Raw genomic sequence first — 14966 nt, 5'->3', positions numbered from 1 at the left:
TCTGCCTCCCCTCCCCCCCCCCCACTATAGGCTCCCTGGAGGCAGGGATCACGTAATATGCTCAACATCAGTTCCCCTTGGTATACAGTAGGCACTCAATAAATGTTCCCCAAGGGGCGAGCCGCTAAGTGAGCTGAAAGCACCAGTGGTAAGCGCCATTAAGTAGGCAGCCTGCGAACTGAGCTGAGGGGCGGCACATGTGGGTAGCTTCCCGGAAGAGTGGCACGTGCACAGGGCGGCACAGGAGGTCGGCGCCAAGGCTCCCAGGCGGGGAGGTGCTGGCAGTGGCAGGGGGGAGCAGAGCTGGGTGGGCTGCGGAGGCTGGAGGCGGGAAAGCAGTGGGGAGAGGGGAGGCTCACAAGGGCTGTGGAACCGCGGGGGCTAGACGAGCTGAGGACTTTGAATCCAGGATTTCTGAGAAGCGAGATCCGCCTCGTGACCTCATGAGCGGACCCACTAGCTGCGCACACTTCCCAGAGGCTAACCACACGGGGGGTCGGGAATAAAACCCAGCGCCACGCCTTTTCCATCAGGAGCCCTCTCCTTACAGGATAGGAGGGCGCACCCCAGAAAGTGGGTCTGCCCCCACCCGACCCTCCCTTCCTAGATTCCGCTGAGTGCCGCATCCCGGCTCTCCGGGACGCAACTTCCCGAGTGACTTTAGATGCCCCGCCCACCTCCGTCCCGGCCCCGCCTCTTCCCACCCCCCTCCCGCGCTCAGCCTTTGGCTCCGCCCCCGAGTTCTCCCGCCCGCAGTTGTAACCGTTCCTCCCACCGGCCCCGCCCCCGAGCTCCCCAGCCCGCGGCTGTGAGTGGTCCTCATGCCGGCTCGGGCCCCGCCCCGCCCCCCTCGCTCTCTCCTTGGCTCCGCCCCCGGGCTCCCCCGCCCGCGGCTGTAACTGTTGCGCCCTCCCGCCGCGCGCGTTGTCTTGGAGAGGGACGCGGAGACCACGCGGCGGCGGGCGCGGCGGGGCGGTGGCAGCGGAATAGAGACCCCCGGGTTCAGTCCTCCCCCAGGGCGAGCCCCACAGAGTCCCGTCTCGCCTCCGCGCCGCGTGGGCCGTCCCAGGGCCGCTGCGGACGGCGCCGGCATGTCCGGCGAGGCGAGTACGCCCGGGGCCTCCCCCAGGGCCCCGCGTCCCGGGACCCAGAAGTCGTCCGGCACGGTGACCAAGAAGGGGGATCGCGGGGCCAAGGAGAAGCCGGTCCTTGTCCTGCCGCCGGTGGGCGAGGAGGAGCCCAAGAACCCCGGTAGGCGGGCGGGTGGGCATGGTCGCTGTGCGGGGCGCAGCGCCGGCCTGGAGCGCGCGGCGGGCGAGCCGGGGGTCGCCGTGGGAGCTCCGGTGCTGAGGCTCGCTGTGTTCAGCTGGTGCGTGTAACCAGCTCCTGCGTGGTGACCCTTATTAGGCGTGTGGCCCCGGGCACCCTTCTGTGTAGTGCGGACATGGGACATGTGAGGAACAAGGGAGCTGGCGGTGGGAAGGTGTTTTGTAAAGTGCAAATTCCTTTGTTGATCCCACGAGCGTACATTGTGCACCCCTGTGCCCAGCTCTCTGCTCCATCTTGGCCTACAGATCACGGTTCTCGCAGCCCAGCTCTTGAAAGTCAACTTGGCACAGCTTTGAATCGAACTCGATCCCAAAGAACCCACCCTGTGGTTTGGGACGCTGACAAACAGGATAAGGTGTGATAAGATGTATGAGAAGAAGGCCCCGGGGAGGGACACCAGGTGCGGGGAGGGGAACCCACCAGGAGGTGACTTTGAGTTGATTTTTATTTACTCATTCATTCAACAATTACTTTCTGGATGCGGAGATGCACAGGGTCCATTCACACTCTCTGGGGAAAGAAAACCAGAGGAGTCAGCGTGTGGCTCTGTGTGTTGCAAGGGACAGAACCCCAGCCCACATAAATGATCCACAAAGGGGAATTTACTGGAAGTCTTTTTTTTTTTTTAAAGTAGGCTCCACATCCAACGTGGGGCTCAAACTCATGACCCCAAGATCAAGAGATGTGCCCTCTACCAACTGAGCCAGCCGGCACCCCTGTTGGAAGGCTCCTTGATTCAAATCCATCCACTTTGAGAGGGACAGGGCTTGCTGTCCCTGGACTCATGGGAAAACCACTTGGGAAGAGGCTCTGATAGTCAGAATTTGGTCAGGGGCTACCTCCTCGTCAGGGTGGCTGGGGGGTGGGGAGCTGTGAGAGCTGGAGAAAGAGCATTTTCCAGAAGGAGAGACAAGACAATGTAGAATGTTTTACAGGTAGGAACCCAGCTGCATCACCCCCCCCCCCCCCCCGCTCTGCATAAACAGTGGAGAGGAAGGGAAGAGTGTGGAGGCAGGGAGGTGAATCCAGGCATTTCGCCAGTCCACACGGGGGACAGTGGTAGTTGGGGTAGAGCAGCGAGGGAGAATGAGTTAGACTTCTTGGAAAAATAGTTCCCAAGTAGAAGCCGTAAGAACCGGTGGAGTCTCGGCTCGGGTGGGAAGTGAAGGGAGAAACGATTCCTAGGTTTCTGGGCTCGGCAGTAGGTGGGTTGAGGTGCCATCCGCGCAGACAGGAAAGCCTGAAGCAAGGGCACGTGGGAGAAGTCCCCCAAGGGGTGCCGTCAGCTGGACACCTGGGTCCGGAGCACCCAAGAGAGGGAAGGCTGGAGCTGGCACTTTGGGAGCTGCTGATGTCCGGGTGTATTTAAGGCCTGGGGAGGAAAGAGGTTCCCCTGGGGCAGCGGGGGGCATGTGCAGAGAAGAGTGGAGCACTTGGAGGCATTGTTGGGGGGGAGCAGCTGGCAGAGAAGCTGACAGGTGGGAGAGAGTGGGGGTGGCGACCGCCCAGGGCAACACGGAGTGGCACTGAGGGCAGTGGTGGGGCAGATGCGGGGCTCAGGGCTCCAGCCGGGTAGAGAGTGATGGCGGCCGCAGGAAGGTTTAGAGATTTAGTGGAAACCCCATCTGGTGGCTTCTGTTTCTCAAGAAGTGCAAGGCAAGGTCAGCCGAGAGCCTGAGGAAGGAGTGTGGGAGGGACGGAGCGGGGACAAGCCCCCTTTAGAGCTTCACTGGCCACCAGGTAAAGGCTGCCTGAAGCGCAGAGAGCATTTCCATGTGCCCGCGAAGTTCTGCTGGGCAGCCCGGCTCCAGAGCAGAGGCTCTCAGCCGCCGGCCTTGGACCAGCTTTGGCATCACCGGTTTGTTGTTAGCTTGTTAGAAATGCAAATTCACAGACTCCACCTGGCCCTCGGAATCAGGGTCTCTGGGGAGGGGGCCCAGGAAACTGTTTTGACCGGCTCTCCTGGCTTGTTCAGGTTTGAGAATCTCTGTTACAGGGAAGGGTGGTGGGAGCAAAGGAGGAAGGGGTGAGGGGCTCCCCCAGCAGGGGGAACAGCCCGGAAGGCAGGCGGTGTGCAGGAGGCGGCTGTGCAAGGGGGTTCCCTGGGGCCCTGAGCCTCCTCTCAACCGCCTTGTCCCTGGAGCTGATGTGTCTTGTGCCCCTGTCCCCCCCCCCCCCCCGGTCTCGCTCCTTTGCCACGAGAACCTGTCTCGTCCCCACTTGTTCTGAGCACCTGCTTCCAGACCATCTGGGCCTCCGGGCAGGCTCCCGGGTGGTCAGCTGCACCGGTTCTCCTCCGGCTCAGCTCAGCACAGGCCGGTGGTGGTGCCTCGGGGGCTCCGGCTCCAGGCTGCCGGCACTTGGGAGAGCAGGCTGGTACCGGGCCAACCCTTCGGCCTCCAGACTCTCCCCTGCAACAGGGACAGCCCTTCCCATCTTCAGGAACCACTTCTTCCTGGGATGCCCATGGGGAAGTGGGAAAGACCTCGGGTCCCTGAGGACTCCAGGTTGCATAGCCCTCAGGATGGGATGTGGGGAGCGTGGGTCTGAATGAATGGGAGCCTTGAGTGAAGTGATGTTTCTAAAGCACTCAGAACAAACAAGTGCTATAAACACGTTGCTGCGTAAATAAAAGCCCGAGGCTCTGCGGCAGCTCCGTGTCCGTTTGGGGTGGCGGCGGGGTGACAGGTGCTCCTGGCTTCCTTCCCAGGCTCGCGTCGGTCGGGCCTGGGCTTCTTTCCCCGGGTGACCCTGGGCCGTCCCAGCAAACAAGGGGCACGGGAGGAGGCCGGGCTGGGGACACTGTGGGAGGTGGAGCGCCCCCCTGCCCCGGGGCTGGGAGCGCAGCGCAAGCGGCCTTGACCCGTGGGTGGGTGGAGCCCCCAGCGCAGAGGGGAGGCGCCCGGCAGCCCCCTTTCTCCCGGGTCTGGGTTTCCCGCGGTTTGCCCTCAAGTGTCCCCAGCGTGGGTCTTTACCACGCATCTTAGATTAAACACTGGCTGTAAGGATGCCGTTCCGGGAGGGGGGCGCCCAGCCGCCGCGGGGCCCGAAGCCCCGGGCGGCTGAGCCTGGGGACGCGTCGCCGGCGCGGTCCCCGTGGGTCCCCGCGGGCGCCCGCTGCCCTCTGCTGCCCCCCCCCCCCCCGGCGACGGCGGCGGGCCCGGCCGCCCTCACCTCCCGCCGCCCCGCAGAGGAATACCAGTGCACCGGGGTCCTCGAGACGGATTTCGCCGAGCTCTGCACGCGCTCGGGCTACACGGACTTCCCCAAGGTCGTCACCCGGCCTCGCCCGCACCCGGCCTTCGTCCCCTCCGCCTCGATGTCGGAAAAGCCCGCCCAGGGTGAGTGAGTGCCAGGGGAGCCCCTAGGGGGCCTGCCGGGTGGACCCCTTCGCTGGCCGGGTCAAAGGCCAGGGGGGGGGGGGGGCAGGGCAGGGGTGCGGCGCGCGGAGGGGAGGCTTCCAAGTGGCGGGTGTGGAGGCGGGCGAGTCTCCCGCCTTCCTCCCCAAACCCTCGGCGACCCTGGCCCGGCCACACCTGGGGGCTACTGCCCTCTGGCCGCCCTGGGCCGGCGCTTCTGTTTCCTCCCTCTTCACCCCGCTCCTTGCACCCCTGCCTTGCAGACGATCAGCGCCCGTCGGCGTCTTGCAGCCTCAACAGCCTGGAGAGCAAATACGTGTTTTTCCGGCCCACGATCCAGGTGGAGCTGGAGCCCGAGGACAAGTGGGTGAAGGAAATCTACATCCGCGGTGAGCCCCGCCCCGGGCCCGCCCCCTCTCGGTGCCCCCCCCCCCCCCCCGCGGACCTCCACTCGTCCTGAGTCCCGACGCTCCCCCACCCCGCGGTGCCCCTCCGGCCCGGGTCCGCCCCCACCCCGCGCTGCCCCGCCCCCTGGACCTGAGCCCCGACGACCCCCGGCCCCGCGGTGCCCCTTCGCCCTCAGTCCGCCTCCCACCTCCCGGCGGTGCACCCCCCCCCCCGCCCCGCAGTCCCCCCCACACCGCGGACCCCCCTGGCCCGGTCCTGAGGCCCCTCCCTGCTCTTGCTGCCACAGGTTGGAGGGTCGAGGAGCGGATCTTGGGCATCTTCTCCAAATGTCTGCCCCCCCTCAGCCAGCTGCAGGCCATAAAGTGAGGGCACGGGGTGGGTGGGCCGGGGCGGGGGATAAAGAGCCGCGGGCAGGGGCGCGGGAGGCCCGGGACGGTGGAAGGGGCGCCCGGGAGACCGTGTGGCTGGAGGGGACACGGGGAAGGGGGTGAGGCTCCAGCTGGCTTCCGCACCTCCCAAGTCCAGCTTGTGGAAGGTGGGGCTGACGGATAAGACCCTGAGCACCTTCATCGCGCTCCTGCCTCTCTGCGCGCCCACGCTCAGGTCAGAGGCGGGAGGGCAGGTGGGGAGGGCCCCAGGACGGACCTGGCGCGGGGGGGGGGCGGGGGGCCGGGAGCAGTTTGGGGAGGAGACTGGCGGTGGCGTCCCTGGGGCGGGAGGGAGGTTTAGAAGCTCCAGTGTGACAAGGAGGGGGTCCCTTTTATGCCACACCAGTGCCTAAAGAGACAGGCCTTTGGGCCCCGACCCCTCTCCTCGCCACCACGACCACCCATGCTCTCCCTGGGGGTTTCCTGCCTGGGGTTGAAGGCGGGACTAAGGGCTGGCTCTTCTCCTCCGGCATCGGTGGGGGAGGGAGAGGTTAGGGCAGATACTGCAGGGCCGCGTGGGCACTGTGGCGGTTCGTGGGGCAGGGAGCGGGGGCAGAGAAAGAGTGCCACCCCATTCATTTCATGGCTGCTGGGCGGGGAGACAGGAGGGCTGCCTGGAGGAGGTGGTGCCGAGTTGTGGAGGAGGAATGGAGGGGGCAGGGGCCAGGTGGGAGGCGGTGTCACTACAGGTGTGGGGCCTCGCAGTCCTTCTCCAGGCTTCCCCAGCACCTTTGGTTTATCCTGCTTCACAGAACACACCCTCCGCGTTCTGGGGCTACGGGTCTTCCCCTGGTGGCCGGTGGGACGTTCCTGCAGGGCGGGGTTGGGTCTCCCTCAGCGGAGGAAACGTAATTTGTTTCCATCATGGGAACCGGAAACAGACCTAGGGATTCCTCTTAAGATACGAAAGTGAGTCAGATCGCCGAGGGCGAATAATTGAAAATGAACGTGATGACCTTTAGGTGAAGGAGGAGCCAACCCGAAAGGTAGTGAATCTCCCGTGATAATAAACCGTGGGAGAGAACTTTTAAGTAGAGAAGCTTCTAGCCGTTAGTTCAGTGTTCGTGGTGACTTGGAAAAGGGCCTGCGTTCTCCCAGCGCCTGCTGCTGCTGCGGGAGAAGCCAGGCTTATGGGGGTCGCGAATCAGGTACACACTACGTGTCACGTGGGGGCTTACAGCGACACCAGTTTATTGGTTTCTGGTTTCTGTGAGATAGACCTGGGTGCGGGTGTGGGCGAGCTGGGTGCCCCCTGCCCAGGGTGTGTGTGTGTGTGTGGTGGGGGGATGGTCGTGGGGGTGGGGGGTGTGGGGTGTGGGGTGTGTGGTCCCTCGCGGTGGTGGCGGTGGCCCGGTGGGCCCACAGGAAGCTGGCGGCTGGGGCTGGAGCACCTGCCTCCCAGCTGACCTAGTGGCTGCCTCCGTGGGGCTGCAGTAGGAGGGAGGGCTCTCCGGGCCAGTCTGGCCGTCTGGGTGCCCCCCCTGCCCCCCAGGGGATCCCAGAGAGGGCCAGAGAGCTCCCGACGCAGGGGCCACGGTCCTTTTGTGACCTAGAAGCGACACCTCATTACTTGTGCCATATTCCATTCAGTAGGAAGGGGGTCACTGGGTCCAGCCACACTGGGGGGGGGGGGAGTGGGGGGACTACACCCGGCATGGGTACCAGGAAGGTGGGATCCCGAAATCCTTTCAGAGGCCACCTCACCACCGGTCACTAGCGCTGGCGAGTGACCCCATTCACATGGCTACACTTACGGATTTTCATGTTTAAAAAAATATTTTAATACTTATTTTGAGAGCGTGTGCCCGTGCACAAGTGGGGGAGGGGCAGAGAGGAGAGACGGAGCCCCAAGCAGGCCGCACCCCATCGACGCAGGGCCTGATGCGGGGCTCCGTCTCCCCAACCGAGAGATCAAGACCTGAGCCGAGATCAAGAGTCTGTCGCTTGACCGAAGACCCCAGAACTTGTGGGTTTTTAGTCGAAAGAACTGTCCGTGTAACTTCCTACACGGGAGGGAGGGCCACCCTTGGGCTGTTTCCAAGCTGCTCCCCAGAGACCCACACGTCCTGTCGGACCCCCTCCCTCCTCTGGCCCCAGTGGTGCCGCCAGGTCCTCAGATCTCCCCCGTCCTCAGGAAGGTGTCTCTGGAGGGCAACCCGCTGCCGGAACAGTCCTATCACAAGCTCATGGCCGCGGACAGCCCGTGAGACTGCTTTTCCTCCCCCCCTTTCTTAGGGCCCGTCCCCCCCCTGGTCCACCCTGTCCTGCCCTCTAACAAACCCCCAGGCACCCTCCGCTCCTGCCCCTCCGCCCTCGGACCGTTGCGCCCTCCTTACGCGCCGAGTTCTCCGCTGGGCTCCCGGGGGCGCGGCCACACGTCTCCAGCCAGCCTGCTCTCCCTCCGCGCGCAGGATCGCGCACTTGTCTCTGCGGAACAACAACATCGACGACCACGGCGCGCAGCTGCTGGGCCAGGCTCTGTCCACGCTGCGCAGCTGCAACCGGACCCTGGTCTCGCTCAACCTGGCCTTCAACCACATCGGGGACGCGGGTGCCGGCTACATCGCGGACGTACGTGACCAGCGGGGACAGGGAGCGGGGACTGGAGGCGGAGGCGGGACGGCCGGGCCACAGGCTCACACGCGCCCCCGCCCCAGGGCCTCCGGCTGAACCGCGCCCTGCTCTGGCTGTCGTTGGCGCACAACCGCATCCAGGACCAGGGCGCCCTGAAGCTGGCCGAGGTGGGTGCGGCGGCGGGGCAGAGGCTGGGGTCCCCCCCCCCTCCCCGCCGGTGTCTGACCGCGGGCTGCTCGCCCCAGGTCCTGCGTCCCTTCGAGCTGACGCACACCGAGGTGGTGGAGCGCCGCCGCCTCCTGCTGGAGAAAGGGACGCAGGAGCGCTCACGATCGGTGAGCCCCCGGCGCCCGCGGCCCTGCCCGAAGCGCCCCCCGCCCCCCCAGGCCTAGCGGGACTGCGCTCCCTGCGGAGCCTCTCCTGCGGGGCGAGAGAAAGGACTAGATACCAACCCCGAGCAGCCGGCCACAGCCCGGGACCTGGGGCGCGTTCCCTAACTGCGGCCTGCGTGCTCGCCTGCCGCCCGGCTGCTCCGCAGCTCTGTCGCGGGGTCGCACGGGACAGTGCGCGCGGTGCACCTGCCTTAGATCAGTGAAAGTCTGTTTTCGCTCCCGACGCGAGAGTCTGAGCCCCCCGCCCCGCCGCAGCCTCTCCCACCGCCACCCCCCTCCCCCGCACCCCCAGGACTCCCAAACGTGCAGTTTCGGCTTTTAGGCGGGGAGATGGCGTGGGGGTGCCACGCCGGGCACCGGGCTTCCCTTCACCCCTCCTGGAGGAAGGGGTGCTGGCTGCTTCTCCCATCCCCTCCCCTCCCCTCCCCTCCCCTCCCCTCCCCTCCCTTCTGTGAGCGCAGCCTTCCTCCTCCCGACCTGGGGACTCCAAAACGGACCGGGAGAAGAACCTGCTGCTGCAGGTCAACAGTGCTGCACTGGCGGAAAAGACAGACAAGACGCAGACGACCAAGACCCCGAAAGGCCTGAGCAAGAAGAAGGAGAAGTCGGGGGGGGGTGGGTGTGCTGCCAGCGCTGGGGGAACCGGGCTGGAGGGAGGAAGGCCGGGGAAGGTCCCGCGTGGGCCCCTTCCCAGCCGGGCTCCGTCCTGCCCGGGGAGGCGGGTTCTATCTGCGTCCTTACTGGCTGCCCAGGAGTCGGTGAGGAAGGAGGAGAAGTCAGGGTCAGGGCAGTCGCCCACGCAAGGGACCCCCAAGAAAGAAGACCCCACGAAGTCAGGCAAAGGGAGTAAGTGCTGGTGCCCATTCGAGGCAGCTCTTCGGCGCAGGGGGAGGGCCGGCGGGGGTGCTGGACGGGAGGCCTGTCCTCCGCCTCCACGTGCGTTTTCTGGTGATGTCCTTCTGGCCCCATGTGGCCCCGTCCCACCGGGGCCCCTGGCCCACTGCACTCCCCACGTCGTTTACCAAGAGAGGGGACCCCCAAGGCACTGCTCTGAGACGAGGACTGTCGTCCTGGCCAGGGTGGTTCCTCCAGCTGTTTGGCTGCTCCCAACCCTTGGTGTGAGGAGATTCCCCCCCTCCCCCCGGGCCCCATTCTCTCCGGGGCCCCTGGGTGGTCTCCGGAGTGGGCCCTGTGCATTCTGGCTCCCCCGCCCCCTGCAGAGGTCACCATCCCTGAGCAGAAAACAAGCAAGGGGAAAGGGCCCAAGACTGGGAACAAAGAGAAGCGCAGCTTCCTGTTGGAGTCGGAGGTAGGGGAGAGGTGGTGGGCGTGGGGGTGTGGTGGCAGCCTGGCCCCCTGGAGTGCTTGCCCGGCCCCGCCCCAAAGGTCTCTGGTCCCCCCCCCCCACCACCGTCCCATCCCAACCCGGCTCCTTGCGGGGTGGGGGAGAGCTCAGTGCTCCCTCTGTCCGGCTGGAGGAGGCCGCTCCCTCCCAGCCGGACGGCCACGGCCACACTGTCCCGCTGGCCCTGTGCCCCTCTCAGCTCCCCGGGAAGGCAGGGCTCTCGTGGTGCCGCCCCACCCTGTGCTCGGCTCCTTGAGCCCCTTTTTCTTTTGCCGCCCGAGCCTCCCTTTTCCCTTTCAACTTGGGGAGGCTCCCACGTTACTTCGGAACCTTCTGGGCTGACTCCACAGCGCCCGGCAGCCCCAGCCCTCCAGCTGTCCAAGGGTCTGTCTCTATCATCAGACCTCCTGCCCTAGGCAGGGAGGGGCCTCCCCTCTTTTGGGAGTTTTCTCTGGCACCGACACAAGATCCTACCAAGGAGGAAGGTCAGGTAGAGAGGGGCTGGGCTGCCTTCAAACATTGTTTTGTTTTATTAAGTAGTCTCTGTGCCCAACGTGCGGCTCAAGCTCAGGACCCTGAGATCAAGAGTCGCACGCAGGCTCCTCCCCACGGAGTCAGCCGGGCACCCCAGGGGCCTGCCTTTCTGCCCCGGTCCGGTCCGTGGGTTGTCCTGTCTCCAGCGCTGGGCCCTCCTCGCGCTGGCCCCTCCTCGCGCTGGCTGGTTGTTAGGAGAGCCCCAACGCCTCAGGCCTCCGCTCTGGCCATTTTCTCTGCCTGGAACACCTTCCGCCCCCTCTTTGCCTGGTAACCGTCACACGCCCCGCAAGCTTCAGCACAGGGGCCACCTGCTCCCGGAGAGGGGGCCGGGGGGCCTCCTCTGTGCTCCGCACACCCCAGCTTCTCCACGGGGCTTGCCCATCCCTTCCCCCCTCCCCTTCTGGCTCCCCCTCACAGTGTTGCTTCTGGAGGGCGTGGGCTTATTGTGTCTTTGTATCCCCAGCACCTAGGACAGAGCCTGGCCTATAGCTGGTCTCCAAAGCATGTATGTTGACTGACTGGTGGCCTGGGGGCTCGCTCCCTCTACTCTGCTGCAATTGGGATTATGCTTTAGCAGCTGGTTGCTGAAGCCACAGAGACGGTCAACCCGCTCCTGGAGCCGGTGGAGCACCGCGACGGGAAGGTTTTCGTGCCTGGGAACAAGGTCCTTTTGCACCTTAACCTCCTCCGTATGTCTGCCGAGCACCCCTGTCCTCCTGCCGTGAGGCCACCGGGGCCCCGTGCTGCCCTGGGGGTGCCCCCCCCCCAACCCTACGGGGCAGAACACGGTCCTCCCGTGGTTGGCCGTCACGAGGGTGGAGGCCCTCCTGCACAGGGTCTGGGGCGAGAGTAGGTCGGGCCGCGGGCCTGGCAGTTGGAGTGCAGGCGGGAAACCAGGTGGGCAGCGGGAGAACGAGGCAGGAAGGCGGGGGGGGGGGGGGGGGGGGGGGGGGGGGGGGGGAGGTGGGGAAGAGGGAGAAAGGGAGGGTGGGTGTGGGGGGGAGGAGCAGGAAGAGGAGAAGCAGGGGCAGGGGCTGGGTGGGAGGGGCACAGGTGCAGTGGGGCCACCTGGGTCGCTCCCTCTCCCAGGAAACCGCATCACGGAGGTGGGGCTGGAGGGCTTCCTGGCCACCGTGCAGTACCAGGCCCAGTTCTCCAAGTCCAAGAGCCCGTCCAAGGGCCCAGTGGGGCTGCTGCGGCTGTCCCTGGCGGTGAGTCCCCTGGCCCCTAACCCACCTTGTCCCGGGAAGCTTTGTCCTGCCAGAGGACTGACTCGCATCCCTTCTGTCCACCGTCCCCTTCCTTTCCCTCTTCCAGAAAAACTGCTTCTCCCCACAATGTCCTGCGTACGCGACGATCCAGGAGCTGATGCTGCCACGGGCCCCCGCCACCAAGGCCAAGCCCAGGGAGGAGGAGACCACCTAGCCCCTCCCACCTGCCTCCCGGAGCCGCCGCCGGGCTGTCGCAGCATCTCTGGTCCCTGCATGGGGGGCTGGCCTCCCCGGGGGCGATCTCGATCGCCAGCAAACTCCACTGCTATATGTTGCCCCTCGAGATTGTCTGAAAACCGTTCCAGAACTACTTGGAACGTTTGGACTCTGAGTCTGTTCATGTCTCACGGCCAGAAGTGGCCGAAGGGCTTTCCAGTTCTTCCCCGGGCTGAGCTTGGCCCCTCTGCTCCCGGCTTGCTCTCTCCGTGCTGCCCGCAGGATCTCAGGGATTGTAACCCCTTCGCCCAGGCCCAGGGGAAGGGGAGGGCTCCAGGCCCCCACTCCTTCTGCAGCTGGCAGTCGCCCACAGGAGGCAAGGACTCCATAGAGGATGCCGAGTTGGCAGCTGATTGGAAGAGGGCTGTGTCTACATAGTAAAGGCCAAGCCCTCCGCCCAAACCCATGGTTTGTGGAGGTGGGTGGTGTGAAACCAGGGATGCCCGCGTGGCAGGAAGCGGGGCTGCAGAGGAGCCTCAGAGCTGCCCCCCCCCCCCGTCCCCCCATATCTCTACCTTCAGTGCTGCCTCAGGTGAGAGCACCTATGGAACAGGTAACCTGTGGGACGCTGCCGGTGCTCGGAGGGGACCGGGCTGGCCTCTCCAGTCCTCCTCACGGCTCCCAGGCACCGTGTCGTAGGAAGTCCAGTGCCGGCTGCGCCATAAGCCCGTGAGGCCGGCACGGAGGGCGTGCTGGGTCTGGGAGGGAGACCAGGAGACCGAGGGGCAAGAGAAGCCGTCCCTTGGTCCGCCCGTGAAGTCCGAAAGGCAGGAGGTTTGGGGGATGTGGCCTCCAGGGCCGCCAGGGCCCGTGGGAGGGAGCGGGGGCTGAGGGCAGCGAGGACCAGCCAGGCCTGCCCGAGGTCCCCCGGCTCTGGGCCCCCTGCCTGTGTGTGCGGTACATTCCGTGGCTTCTTCGGCCATGAGGGCTGCACCCCCAACAGAGGCTGGGGGAGAGCCTGGCCAGAGCTGCGCCTGGGGGCTCGATGCCAGGGGCAGGGGCTGCCTTTTGTTCCCTCCACCCGAGCCTGAGAACCAGCCCCTTGTCTTTATCAGGGCAGTTTCAGAAATCACACACACACCACCACGGTTGAAGAATATTTAACTTTTCTTAAAAAAAAAAATCTTAACCATGAAAGAAAGAAAGAGTATACATTATTTTAACAGGAAAACAGTCATTTCCATCTCTATATTTTATATATTATATATATTTATATATATATGTATATATACACCTAGCACAGTGTGTATATTTTATTAGGGTGGGGGGTTGGCCCAGCAACAGGGGCCAATGCTGTGGGGCCCCTGGGGACGGTCCTGGGTTAGGTTCAGGGACTCCAGCATTCAAACCCCCACCCCACCTCCTGGGGCCCAGTTTTCAGGGCCGTACCTGATACACTGGTTTTCTACAGGGACAGGGTGGGGACGGGCGGACAGAGGTGGGGTCCGGAATCCCCCTGAAGAGAACCGCAGGAGGGAGCAGCTCTGGCCTGGGCCGCAGAGGCGGGGCTCTCAGGCCAGGTGGGCTGGGACACCTTCCTGCCCGCGGGGGACCGGCGTGCTCAGCTCTGACCCTCCCGGGGCTGGGCTGTTAGGACACAAGCTGCCCTCTGTGACTGCCTCCGGCACCCCGACGACAGAAACCGCTCGGTTATTTACAAAGCAAGATGCACGTATGGTACATACATATTTATAGGAAACCAAAGTGACAAGGAGGGCAGGGGTGCGGGCACCCCACCCCAGCCCCGGGGTCCCGCGAAGAGGGGAGGGGAGGAAGAAAGTGCACGTACACAGAGCCTCCTCCTGCCACCTGCGTGTCTGGGGGGCCGTTTGGGTGCAGCCGGCGTGCTCAGGGCGCCGGGCCGTGGACGGGGCTGGGGAGGCGGGAACACACTGAAACTTGACCCAGGCCTGAGCGGACCAAGGGACACGCGGGTCTCCTGGGGGGTCTCGGCTAGACCGCTTCTACTGCGGGGCGGAGGTCTGGGGTCCCGCTGCCCTGTGCCCCTGCCTCGGGCCAGTCCCCGGGGGGAGTGGGGACGTGGAGGATGTGGTGTTTGGACAGTTAGAGTCCTGGGCACGAGGCTGCGTGGGCCGTGCACTCTTCCAGGGGTGCGTCGGAGCCTGTGGGGGGGGGGGGACGGGGAGGGCAGTGAGCGGCCGGCCTCTGGGGTGACCCTCCCTGTGAGGGTTCGCCTGCGCGGCACCCGAGCTCAAGAGAGTGCGTCCTCTGGAGCCTTTTGCGACGAAAGCGGAGTTTCTCCTGGAGCCTGGGAGTGGCCACTGCTGCTCCCAAGCCCGTGGGTGGCTATGCGCCGGCCCCACCCCCACCCCGTCTGGTTCGAGGGGGGAGACCCTCCTCTCTGATCCAAGGAAATGGAGTTCGATACTAAGTCTTCCACTTTCAGGGGAGCTTCTGTGAGGGTTCCCTGGAAAGATCCCTTTCTGAAGCCGAGGGTGTGAATTACTCGTGCTCGGGTGGGGGTGATGAGACCCCTTCACAGAGCCCTCCTCCCCCTCCCCTGCGTGGGTACCCAGAGGGCAGCGCCACACTCACCGTCCTCAGAGCACGACCCCGGCTGGTGCCTGCCCCTGGAGTCTGAGGCCAGGGGCTCCTTGGCTGGAGGGGACAGGGAGCCGTCTGTCCATCTGGCCGCCTCTGCGTGCAAACTGCCCACGGGTGTGGTGCCACCAGACGAGTCTCCCCCGAGGGACCTGAGCAGCTCTCTGTGGGCGTGCTCCATGTCCTGGAAGACAGCAGGGCAATGTGTGACCCGGGTCCCTTGCGTCAGGGCCCCGGGGGTGACGGGTCTGGGGACCTGCCCTCACCTTGAGCCTGTGCAGCTTGATGGTGAGCTGCTCGATGGTGTGGAAGATGCTGCTCGCGTCCCTGAGGGCCAGGCCGGGCGGGGAGCGGCTGGGGCGCCTGCGGCCGCCCTGGCACCGGGGCCGAGGCTCCGTCTGCCAGTCAGGGAGGCTGTCGGGCTGGGCGGGGCTTGTGGGTGCCCCCGAGGGGTCGGTGCTTGAGTCTGGGGGTCCCGCTGGCATGCTGACGTAAAAACAGTTCCCTGTCCCCACGGCGAGACGGGGAGGTTACGATACTGGTCC

The 14966-nt window shown here is 65.3% G+C and overlaps 2 protein-coding genes across 6 annotated transcripts in view; one reads left to right on the top strand and one right to left on the bottom strand.

The window, feature by feature from the left end:
• Nucleotides 1-1091: 1091 nt before the first annotated feature.
• Nucleotides 1092-11954, top strand: LRRC71 (leucine rich repeat containing 71). 5 transcript variants are annotated; one of them, XM_030302024.1, is made up of 16 exons: nt 1092-1251; nt 4521-4670; nt 4952-5077; nt 5383-5458; nt 5622-5699; nt 7659-7727; nt 7936-8095; nt 8182-8265; nt 8344-8433; nt 8952-9105; nt 9244-9336; nt 9711-9799; nt 10836-10877; nt 10950-11061; nt 11462-11583; nt 11690-11954. In XM_030302024.1, the coding sequence occupies exons 1-16, from the start codon at nt 1092-1094 to the stop codon at nt 11795-11797; spliced, it is 1713 nt and encodes a 570-aa protein (XP_030157884.1). In that variant the 3' UTR covers nt 11798-11954. The 5 variants fall into 5 exon arrangements, with proteins under 5 accessions (XP_030157884.1, XP_030157883.1, XP_030157887.1 ...); XM_030302023.1 differs by having other exon boundaries at nt 10947-11061; XM_030302027.1 differs by having other exon boundaries at nt 10947-11036; nt 11690-11808.
• Nucleotides 11955-12799: 845 nt separating this feature from the next.
• Nucleotides 12800-14966, bottom strand: part of ARHGEF11 (Rho guanine nucleotide exchange factor 11) — an 87338-nt gene continuing 85171 nt past the window's right edge. Inside the window, 3 exon segments of the mRNA XM_030302022.1 lie at nt 12800-13982; nt 14416-14605; nt 14688-14926. Coding sequence (XP_030157882.1) covers nt 13924-13982; nt 14416-14605; nt 14688-14926 — 488 coding nt within the window. The 3' untranslated portion in view covers nt 12800-13923.

Source organism: Lynx canadensis, chromosome F1, assembly GCF_007474595.2.
Source record: "Lynx canadensis isolate LIC74 chromosome F1, mLynCan4.pri.v2, whole genome shotgun sequence".
Classification (NCBI taxonomy): domain Eukaryota; kingdom Metazoa; phylum Chordata; class Mammalia; order Carnivora; family Felidae; genus Lynx; species Lynx canadensis.
Note: the sequence above shows the minus strand (reverse complement) of the source record. Positions and strands in the feature narration are given on the sequence as shown.

Coding starts and splice junctions, on each gene's coding strand:
- LRRC71 (XM_030302023.1), top strand. CDS start 1,092: ATGTCCGGCGAGGCGAGTACGCCCGGGGCCTCCCCCAGGGCCCCGCGT. Junction 1,252..4,520: donor GGAGGAGCCCAAGAACCCCG/GTAGGCGGGCGG, acceptor GCCGCCCCGCAG/AGGAATACCAGTGCACCGGG. Junction 5,078..5,382: donor GAAGGAAATCTACATCCGCG/GTGAGCCCCGCC, acceptor TTGCTGCCACAG/GTTGGAGGGTCGAGGAGCGG.